This window comes from Microtus ochrogaster (assembly GCF_000317375.1).
Source record: "Microtus ochrogaster isolate Prairie Vole_2 chromosome 14 unlocalized genomic scaffold, MicOch1.0 chr14_random_1, whole genome shotgun sequence".
Taxonomy (NCBI): domain Eukaryota; kingdom Metazoa; phylum Chordata; class Mammalia; order Rodentia; family Cricetidae; genus Microtus; species Microtus ochrogaster.
The window spans coordinates 30,511,953-30,523,676 of record NW_004949096.1 but is presented as its reverse complement, the minus strand read 5'-3'; the positions used below and the strand labels follow the sequence as shown (position 1 = coordinate 30,523,676).

General features: G+C 39.0%; 1 protein-coding gene across 2 annotated transcripts in view; it reads right to left on the bottom strand.

Moving 5' to 3' along the window:
* Casc4 (cancer susceptibility 4) overlaps positions 1–11,724 on the bottom strand; it is an 80,525-nt gene that overhangs the window by 46,608 nt on the left and 22,193 nt on the right. For both annotated transcript variants that reach the window (XM_005364353.3, XM_005364356.3), the window contains exon 2: positions 5,242–5,296. In XM_005364353.3, the coding sequence (XP_005364410.1) occupies positions 5,242–5,296 (55 nt within the window). The remainder of the gene's footprint in view (positions 1–5,241; positions 5,297–11,724) is intronic.

Genomic DNA, 11,724 nt, shown 5'->3' with positions numbered 1-11,724 from the left:
TTGGATTGGATAAAGGTTTGTCTATTTTGTTGATTTTTTTCAAAGAACCAACTCTTTGTCTCATTGATTCTTTGTATTGTTTTCTTTGTTTCTATTTTGTTGACTTTAGCTCTCACTTTGATTATTTCCTGTCATCTAGTTCTCTTAGGTGAGTTTGCTTATTTTTGTTCTAAAGTTTTCAAATGTTCTGTTAATTCACTAGTGTGGGATTTTTTCCAGGTTCTTTATGTAGGCCTTTAGTGCTATGAACTTTCTTCTTAACACTGCTTTCATTGTGTCCCATAAATTTGGGTATGTTGTGTGGTCATTTTCACTGAATTTTAGGAAGTCTTTAATTTCCCCCTTTATTTTTTCCTTGACCCATTGATGATTCAGGTGAGCACTGTTTAATTTCCATGTGTTTGTGGTCTTTCCGGAATTAGTGTTGCTGTTGAGTTCTAATTTTAAGCCATGGTGACCGGATAAGATACATGGGGTTATTCCAAGTTGTTTTTTTTTTTTTTGAGGTTTGCTTTGTTACCTAGCATGTGGTCAATTTTTTGAGAAGGTTCCATGAGGTGCTGAGAAGGAGCTATGTTCTTTTAAGTTTTGATGGAATGTTCTATAGATGTCTGTTAAGTTAATTTGAGTCATAACTTCTGTTAGTTCCCTTATTTCTCTGTTAAGTTTCTGTCTGGTAGACCTGTACATGTACAGTGGTGAGAGTGTGGTGTTGAAATTTCCCACTATTAGTGTATGGGGTTTAATGTGTGATTTAAGCTTTAGTAGTGTTTCTTTATATATGAGGGTACCCTTGTATTTGGGGCATAGATGTTCAGTATTGGGATTTCCTCTTGATGGAATTTTTCTGTGACTAATATGAAATGTCCTTTTTTGTCTATTTTGATTGGTTTTAGTTTGAAATCATATATTGCTCGCTTTGGAAGCTACTTGATTGTACTTCCTGCTGCCCTGCCTGATCAAGTAATATTATCTCCCTTCTCAGGCCTTGGATAGGGTTGAAGATTAGGTAGTCATAGTTACTGTCCTCTTATGATCTAGCCAAGCCATTTCCTATACAAGACTTAGATTCCATAGGATGCAATGTTTATTAAAACATTTAACATATGTTCCTTGCTAAATATTGTTTATGGTGATTGTAATTCTAATCTTATTCTTAATATTTGTTCCTAACGTATATTGTTTTGTATTGGGTTTAGAACTATCTTACTTAAACAAAGGGGGAAGGTGCTGTGGGAGCTCCTTCTGCTCCTTCAGCCAATAGACTCTAAGATACCAGCCCACTTGGGTGTGGTCTCGTTTGTTTTAAAAAGCAGCAGTAGCCGTGTGCTTCCGGCTCTTCTGGCTACTAGACTCCTTTCCTGATTGCGTAGAGGGTTGTTGTCTGGGACGGTGATCTGTAAGTTTTTTCCCTTTAAATAAATAACCATTCTATTAATCATAATTCCAAACTGGTGTGGGATTGTTTGTGACTTACACCTTCAGTTAATCTTCCGTATAGCTCTTCACCTTTGTTGTTTTTGTTATTTATTTTGTGTTCCTGAGTGTTTGTCTGCACCACATGTGTGTAGGAGCCCTTGGAAGTCAGAAGAGGTGTTAGATCTCTTTCACCTGGAGTTACAGATGGCTTTGAGCTGCCATGTAGGTGTTATGAATCAAATCTGGGACCTCTACAAGACCACTAAGTACTCTTAACTGCCAAGCCATCTCTCTAGCCCTTCTTAGGTTTTTGGAGACAAGATCTTTCACCTCACTGGGGATCACTAAGTAGACTAGGCTGGCTGGTCAACAAGCTCCAGGGCTTACTGAGCTCTTCCTCATTGTTTATACTGTACCTCATGTAAGGAATGCTGAGATGACGCCAGTTCTCAAAATTAAGCTTCTTCTGCCAAGTCTAAAACCTACTATTCATCCAAACTGTAGAAACATGTTTGCTTTTATTTTTAAAAGATTTACTATGTATACAGTGTTCTGTCTGCATGTCTGTCTGTAGGCCAGAAGAGGGCACCAGATCTCATTATGGATGGTAATGAGCCACCATGTGCTTGCTGGGAAGTGAACTCAGAACCTCTGGAAGAGTAGCCAGTGCTCTTAATTGCTGAATGATTGCTTTAGATCTAGAAACATATTTTTAACCACTCATCTAACACATACCTCCCATTCTGCTCTACAAAGTTTGAGTTTCTGACTCAACTTTTTCAAATTCTAAAATTATCCATACTGCTTCATCACTGGAACACCAGAAATTTCAAACATCACACATTTTCCAACTTTGCCATTTTTTTTTTTACTTACATTTTTCTTTGGCTTCAACTTTGAAGTTTGTATTTACTTCTCCTTTACCAACCATGTTCCTCAGCAGGTCCATGTTAACAGAATACTTGAGTGTTTCAATAGGATTCAAACTTAAGTTCTTAGATGCATCCTGCATTGTATTTCTTGCAATGGTCTTTCAGTCTCGCTTTTTTTTTTTTTTTTGAGACAGAGTCTCCATGTAACTCTGCTGTCCTAGAATTCACAGTGACCCACCTGCTTCTGCCCTAAGTGTTGAGCTTCTGGTTTTTTGTTTTGTTTTGAATTTTGTTTTTGAGGCAGGGTTTCTCTGTGCAGCCCTGGCTATCCTGGAACTCACTCTGTAGACCAGGCTGTCCTCAAACTCAGAGATCCACTTGTCTCTGCCTTCTAAGTGCTGGGATTAAAGGTGTACGCCACCACAACCTGGCTATACTATATTTCCTTAATATGAGCTTAAACATAAAGTTCAGCGAAGCTGCTACTGTGGTCACTATTATAAGATTCCTGGGGTGCCAGATTTAGTGCCACATGCCTATATGCCAGCACCCACTATAAGTTTAAAGCTAGTCTTGGTTACATAGAAAGACCTTAACTTTAAAAAAAATTATTCTAGCTGGGCAGTGGTGGTGCATGCCTTTAATATCAGCACTTGGGAGGCAGAGGCAGTAGGGTCTCTGTGAGTTCGAGACCTTTCTAGTCTACAGAGCAAGTTCCAGGACATCCAGGGCTGTTACATAGAGAAACCCTGTCTTGAACCCTCCCCCTCAAAAAAAAAATTCTAAAAAAACCTAGGGAATGGCACCACTCACATTTCAGGGTAAATCTTTGCTCCTCCATTACATTCCCCTTAAAACACCCTCACAAACAAGCCTGGAGTTGTTTCTACCAGGTGATTATACATCCAGTCAAAATGACAATGAAGATTAAGCCAGCCATGCCCCAATTCCCAAAGGCAAGATGACAGGTAAGTGAGGTGGCACTTGATCTCCTTACCTACTCTTTCTATAGAAGCTGTAACTATCTATCACTCCATCTAAAACAAAATGGCACATGGTTCTGAATGCTGTGAGAGAGCAGCTGAGCAAACCATGTAAAGTAAGCAGCACTTTCATGACCTCTGTATCAATTCCCACTTCCAGGTTCCTACCCTGACTTCCCTGGATAGTCTACAATCTTTCAGAAGAAATAACCATCTCTTCCCCAAGTTGCTGTGGTCATGGTGTTTTATCACAGTGATAAAAAAGTAACTAATACAATGTATTTTTAAAGTTTTAATTTATTTATTACTCATTTCCCTGTGTTCCAGGTTTTTTCTGTCTCTAGAGTGTCCAATGCATTAACCTCACAAAAACATCCTCACATTTGAATGGGTAAAGTTTGCAGGTTAGACACAATATAAAAGAAGCACCCACCTCTTTTTTCTAGAAATTTCATGGTCACATAAACTACAGTCCAATTTTCTTTGAGAATTTTTCGTACGCGTTATGTGCTTGTACAAATGCATACATATTCATATCAAGTCCTGTAAAAGGAGCAGCGGGCCAGTTCCCGCAGCCTGGCTCCCAGCTGCCTGGCTAGCTTATACCCTGAAATAACAACACACAAATTGTATTCACTTAAACACTGCCCGGTCCATTAGTTCCAGCCTCTTATTGGCTAATTCTCACATCTTGCTTTAACCCATATTTAGTAATCTGTGTAGCACCATGAGGTGGTGGCTTACCAGGAAAGATCCTAACATACGTCTGTCTCAGGTCAGAGAATCATGGCATCTGCCTGTCTCTGCTTTCTTCCTCCCATAATTCTGTTCTGTTTTCCCGACCTACCTATGTTCTGACCTATCAGGCCAAGCAGTTTTCTTTATTAATTAACCAATGAAAGCAACAGATAGATAGAAGACCGTCTTACATCAAAGTCCAGAGAGCAAACACTGAGTGTCTTCCTCTATTCTTCTCCACTTTATTTTTTGATATAGAATCTCTCATTGAACCTGGAACTCAAAGGTTTTTGTGAGACTAGTTGGCTAGAAGCTCAAAGGATCACCTGTCACTATCTCCTTAGTATTAGGATTAGAGGTGTGTACCACATCCATTGTTTTTTTTTAATATTTATTTATTTATTATGTATACAATATTCTGTCTGTGTGTATGTCTGCAGGCCAGAAGAGGGCACCAGACCTCATTACAGATGGTTGTGAGCCACCACGTGGTTGCTGGGAATTGAACTCAGAACCTTTGGAAGAGCAGGTAATGCTCTTAACCACTGAGCCATCTCTCCAGCCCCACATCTAGTGTTTTATGTGGGCACCGGGCACCCAGAGTCCTCATAACTGCATGACAAGCGCTTTGTTAGCTGACCAACCTTCTCAGCCCTTCTTTGAGGACTTTTTGTGTTTGTGCACAAGTTTGTGTCATGCCATATGAGCAGAGGTGAAAGGACAAACTCAAGTACAGATCCTTGACCACCATCTTGTTTAAGACAGGGTCTCTTTGTTCATAGCTGTAGATAACGTCTACCCATTAGCTTTTAGGTATCCTCCTGTCTCTGTCTTCTAGTCTGCCTTCAGAGTGCTGGAATTACAGATGCTAACATGTTATTTTGCCCAGATTTACATAGGTTCTGTGGATTCAAATGCTGGTTCTTACTCCTACAGGGCTAGCAGTTTAACTACTGAGCCATATCTCCAGCCCTTTTCGAGGACTCTTTAAAGAATATTTCATTGTAAGAACCCTATCTATGCACAAGATTAAAATGTGGGCCTCAAACTCTTATTGCATACATAGCAACATTAACTGATCTTTTTATATTTTAAGGTAAAGAGATATTGTGCCATCAAAGTAACTATGTCCAAAATTTTTATTTTTTTCATCATCTATTTCTTAATTCTTGAAGATTTCAGATATGAAGTAGTCTTTACCTTTACTCTATAATTAAAAAGTTTCTTACCCTTTAAATGATGTATGTCTGCCATCTGATACGATATGTTGTTCTGTAGTTTAACCTAAAAAAGAAATTGTTTGTATTTTAATAATATGTAGTTTCTTTTTCTTTTTTTCTTTTTTTTAACACAATGCCCTATGTAGCTCAAACTAATCTTGAACTTTCTATGTTATTTTTCTTGTTGCTGTTTGCTTGGTTTAGGCTTTTCTTTTCAAGAAAGGGTCTATCTATGTATTCCTGGCTAGTCTGGAACTGCTATGTAGACCAGCTGATCTTGAACTCAAACACTTCTACCTGACTCTACCTCCAGTGCTGGGATTAAAGCTGTGTGCCACCACACCTGCCTCAACTTTCTGTAAAGTCAAGGATGACCTTGAATACCTGATTCTCATGCCATCACCTCCCTAAGTGCTTACATGTATGTATCACTTCACCCACCAAGAATATGTAGTTTCATTCATATTTACTCATAGTCACTTTGAACTTGATCATGAATGAAAACAAAAACTCTATTTATACCCCACCTCTATTTTAAAGGAATTAAAATAAAAATTCTAATTCTGTACTATTTTAAAACTGTATGGGAATGTTTACCTGATACACAGTATAACAAGTTTCAAAAGTTTTTTTTAATTTATTTGACTATGTGCATTGGTACGAAGGTGTCAGATCCCTTGGAATTGAAATTACAGACAGTTGTGAGCTGTTATGTGGGTGCTGGGAATTGAACCTAGGTCCTCTGGAAGAGCAGCCAGTGCTGTTAACTGCTGAGCCATCTCTCCAGTCCTGAATTATCGAAAGTTTTAAAGTTTGAGTTGAACATCATTTAATGACTCCCCCACCCCAAATCTTACAGAAGACCTCCCAATAATTCAATATTAAGCTAGGATTAAATGTTTGAAACATTCATTATAAATCAAAAGCAATTCACTCTTATCAGGCTTCTCCAGGGCAACACAGTGTTTCTGGATGGTATATGCTCAACATTCCAAGTGGTGGTTACTGTCCTCTAGGGAGTCGGTACACATGAATGCTAATAACAAAAGCGTGCATGCATGTGCATGTGTGTGTGTGTACATGTGTTTGCAGAGGTCAGAGAATTGGTTCTTTTCTTCTACCATGTGGATCTAGAAAATCAAACTCAGGTCTTCAGGTTTACATGTACAAAACATGAGTGAAACTAAGGCTTCCCACTTAAAGAAACAGTTAAAATATGCACTTGAATAATATAAACATTTTCATGTTTTATTTTTATACACTTTTTTTTTTTAATTCTGTTGAGACAGGGTTTGTGCAGCCCTGGCTGTCCTGAAACTTGCTCTATAGATCAGGCTGGCCTTGAACTCCTGCCTCTGCCTCCTGAGTGTTGGGATTAAAGGTATGCACTACCATTATCCAGCCACTTTTATACTCTTTTTTTTGAAAATCTTTTTTAAAAAATATTTATTTATTTACGATATATGCCTTCAGGCCAGAAGAGGGCACCCGACCTCATTCCAGAGGGTTGTGAGACACCACGTGGTTTCTGGGAATTGAACTCAGGACCTTTGGAATAGCAGGCAATGCTCTTAACTGCTGAGCCATCTCTCCAGCCCTACTTTTATACTCTTATTTTGCATTAAAATGTCTTAGCTCTTGTTGTAGACAAGCTTTGCCTAATTTTAAAATGTAAGTAAAATATTACTATAAATGTGTCTCCTCAAAAGTAGGCAGTTTCACACTGATCAAAAGCAACAATGTAAGAGGCAAATGATGATAAATACCAACTCAATTTCTAAATAAAAATTTTTGATCTGAAGTGTAAGATATTGCATAGATACCTCATATAACCTCACACAATCTCTCCCACTGTACATTTATTCGTATGACTCCAAAACTGAGACAATAACATGAGTATGTACAGTTCTGTGTCATCTAATCTAATGTGTTGGTCTGGGAACCCCAGACAAGTCAAGGCACAGAGGCTATTCCATCACTACAAAGACCTCTCTCATATTCTATTTTCTCTTTTTTATTTTATTAGTGTGTGTGTGTGTGTGTGTGTGTGTGTGTGTGTGTGTGTGTGTGTACACACACACCTGTACACAGGTCAGAGGACAATTGTAGGAATTGGTTCTTTTCTCAGGTCACAGGTTCACAGTCATCCCATTAGCTCATACTTTCTTTCATAGTCACACTCTTTCCCTTTCCCCTACCATTTAGTGCCAACATATTGGCAAGAATATGAAACAACAGATAAAACATAAGAGCATTTTCAAGGAATTGGTAGGCAAGGTAGTGCCTAGAGTGTAATTCCTAGGTAATTAATTCAAAGAGTTTATGGAAAGAATTCTGACTGATATAGGAATTGAAGGCTGGGTAAAGCTCAAACCAAGTAGAAAGGAGCACTTCAGAAAGAGAAAATAACCAAGGAAATGTATGGCGTCAAGAAGGCCTGAGGTCTATAAGGAGACTCCAAAGTACTATCTGGTAATACAGTAGAAAGAATAGTAGGAAAAGGAGCTGGAAGAAAAGACAGGGAAGGACCTTTAGGATCAAGCAGGGTGTATTCTTCAGCCTGAGTTCCAATGACTTAATACTTAAGGAGAAAGTTTATCCCCAAACAAAGAGCAGATGAAAACAGAACTGTTCAAGCGTGGAAGTACAGCAGTCTCACTGAAGTCCTGGGGGCTTTAAAGAAGGAAGTTAAATAATAAGGCTGGCAGATGGTTATAGAAAAGGAATGAAGCACTAGTGTATGGCACAACACAATTTCACTCTGAAAATACTACACAGGCAAGTGAAAGAAGAAACCACTAAAGGGCAAAAAAATTTCTGATCACATCCATATGAAACACACTGAAAAGGCCAGTCCACATGGACAGACAAACAATGGCTGCCATCTGGGGAGAAAAGGTAACAAGGACTCTCTAAGGATAAACCAGAGCCTTTCACAAACACATTTGCTACACCTGAGTAGTATCCTTAGCAACGCAGGGTGACTTCTTATGTGCACACAGGACTTCATTTTGGAGAATAAGCATATTTTAGAATTAGACAGTGGTGACCATCTGTGTAATACTGTAAGGTTTGCTTCTAAAACACCACACTGAACTATATACTTTAAAAGGGTTAATTTTAGGGCTGGACAGATGGCTCAGAGGTTAAGAGCACTGACAGTTCTTCCAGAGGTCCTTACTTAGTTCAATTCCCAGCAACCACATGGTGGCTCACAACCATCTGTAATGAGATCTTGTGTAATGAGATCTGGTGCCCTCTTCTGGCCTGCAGGCACACATGCAGACAGAACCCAGCACACTAAATAAATAAAGAGTTAATTTGATGTTATATCAATTGCAACTACATTCTAGGAACTGCAATCAGTCCCAAGGAGCTGGAATAATAAATTAAGTGAAAATAATAAGATGTATCTCTTAAAAATTAATGAAGGTCTAAAGCACAAAGGTAATACAAAGAAGGTAGGTACTTATGGGATCTTTAGAGGACTTTAAGCAAGAGCATGATTCCAATTTGCAATTTTGCAGTAATTTTTGCTTCAGTATGATGAGTAGATCAGAGGGGACAAGACTAAACAGAGTCATTTTATAGACAATAAAAATGTCTGTAAACTAGGCCTGTTTATAGAGGAATGACCAGCTAAGGAGCATTGGTTACAATTTATTGGTTGGAGGAAAATTCCCCCAAAATATTTTATGATACTGAGTTACATAAAACTCAAATTCCAATGTCTATAAATAGTTTTGTGGGAAATGTGCCATATGCTAGTGTCTATGCCTACTTGACAGCTGTGGTGATAGAGACAGAGATGGTATATGGCCTCCAAAGTCTCAACTACTTTACTGCCTGGCTTTTTAGAGAAAAGGTCCAATTACTCCTAAACTAACAGAGTAAGAATAGAAGGCAGCACCTTGAGATGATGGCTAAGTGGTTAAACGTGCTTGCCACCAAGTCTGATGACCTGGGTTGGATTCCTAGAACCCACATGGAAGAGAGAAATGACTACTGAAGCTGTTGTCTAATGTAAGTACAGTAGCCTGAGCATGTTCCCCACCCCCAATTAATAAATGTAAATGAGATATACACATGGGGGAGGGGCACCCAGACAAGCCAGCCAAGGAAGAGTTTGCAGCACAGTAAGATACGAGACGCTAACTAAATATCACTGGAGTCACAGGCAGTTGTCAGCAGCCCAACATGGGTGCTGGGAACTGAACAAGGTGCCCTTGATCACTGAGCCATCTGCCTATGCCCTAGTTTGGGTTCTTATTACTACTGACTAATTATAAATTAATTAGCAATTAATTTGGGTTCATCACACAGCCACACATATTTAAACTGCTCTAGAAATACTTTAGCTTTTCTTCTAAATATTTTCTAGACAGGAAACAGTACACAAAAAAAATCATTATTTACTGTTTATCTCACAAAGGGATTTTCATTATATGGGTTCAACATGGCCTCCCTCTCTCCTTACTAGCTTTTACAATGATCTTTTGTTTGTTTCTGGCACTGGGAATTAAATCCAGGGCCTCATGCCAGCGAAGTGTTCTATTACTAAACTACACCCCAATCCCACTTTCAGGCTTTTTATTTAAAATATCCAAGATATTCTTACTTAATGTACACAAGAAAGATATCAAATATGTTTCTCCTTCAAGCTTCTTTGCAGGTTAAGTGATGTAGATAGGTGGACAGACAGGCAACAGTAACAAACACAGCCCATCTCTTACCCAAATCACATTTAAAATCAGATAGACACTGTAATGGTTTGAGTAAGAATGGTCCCTATACGCTCATATATTTGAATACTTAGTCAGCAGGGAATGGCACTATTTGAAAAGATTAAGAGGATTAGGAGATGTGGCCTTGTTGGAGGAAGTATGTCATTGGGAGTGGGCTTTGAGGTTCCAAAAGTCCATGCCAAGCCCAGAGTTTCTCTCTACCTACAGATCATGATGTAGCTCTCAGCTACGGCAGCAGTGCCAGCATGCATGCTCCCTGCTCCCTGCCATGATGACAATGAACTAAGCCCCTGAAACTGTAAGCAAGTATCAATTAAATGTTTTCTTTTATAAGAGCAATCTTGGCCATGATGTCTCTTCACAGCAATAGAACAGTGACTAAGGAAGACACCAGTCCAAATTTCAAAAATCTAAAATGGTGGCTGGGAACATTGGCCTTTAGTTAGCTACTGGACAGGCTGAACCAGTAAGACTCCTTGAGTCCAGGAGTTCAAGGCCAATGTGAAAAATATAGCAAAATGCCATGGATAAAGAAAGAAGGAAAGAAAAATTTTTTTATAATGTTGAAAACAACTTGGCTGGTCTCAGATTCTACTAGTAGTTTCCTCATAAGCTGTCCATTAAAAACAACTTTTTTCAAAAATTACATGTGGTCTTATTTCTAATGCAAATGCCACTTAGGATTTTTTTGTTTTTGTTTCTTGAGACAGGGTTTTTTCTCTGTGTAGCTTTGGAGCAGGTCCTGGAACTTGCTCTGCACACCAGGCTAGTCCTGAACTCAGAGATCAGCCTGCCTCTGCCTCCTGAGTGCTGAGATTAAAGGCATGAGCCACCATTACCCACTAACCTTGAAACTTCTAATCATCCTGCTTCACCTTCCAAATGCTGGGATTACAGTTTATGTAGTGCTGGGATTGAACTCTGAGTTTAGTACATGCTAGGCAAGCACTATACCAACTAAGCTACATTCCTTATCCCTCACAGACTTTTGAACTTCCTCACTTAATTTCATCAACACTTTCATTATCTTAAGAGTTTATTTCTTCTCTACTTCTCCATAATACTAATCTCTGGGATTGGAGTTTCTCTAAAAAAATTAAGCGTATTCACTATACTCTTTCTGGCCTCTGCCATGTCAATGCATACTGGTATATTAATTACGTTTTAATAAATAAAGCTTGTCTGAAGATCAGAGAGCAAAACAGCTATACTAGTCAGTCATATAGGCCAGGAAGTGGTGGCATACACCTTTAATCCCAGGACTCAGAGACAGGCAGACAGATCTCTGTTAGTTCAAGGCCAGTCTGGGCTACCCAAGATTGAATCTGTCTAAAAGAGAAATAGAGCTCACTCAAAGGCGATCCCAGCACTTGGGATCACACGTCTTTAATCTCAGCACTAGAGAGGTAGAGACAAGAGTGACATGACTGGGCAGAGACAGAAGTATAAGGGGTAGAGACAGGAACTGAGTGGAAAGTAGGCTGTAGAGTCTTCAGGATTCGTGGAGACAGGATCCCACCCATTTTTGGTCTGAGGTAAAGGTAAGAGACAGTGGCTGGCTGCTTTCCTTTTCTGATCTTCAGGTTGAACACCAATATCCATCTCTGAGATTGTATTATTCATGCTATATCAATGTCTTTTTCTCACTTGTTATATTTCTCGCTGCTGTGACAAAATAACCAGCAGAAACAACCTAAGGGAATCTATAGTTATATAGCCATGAGAGCACAGTATCTCATCGATCTTG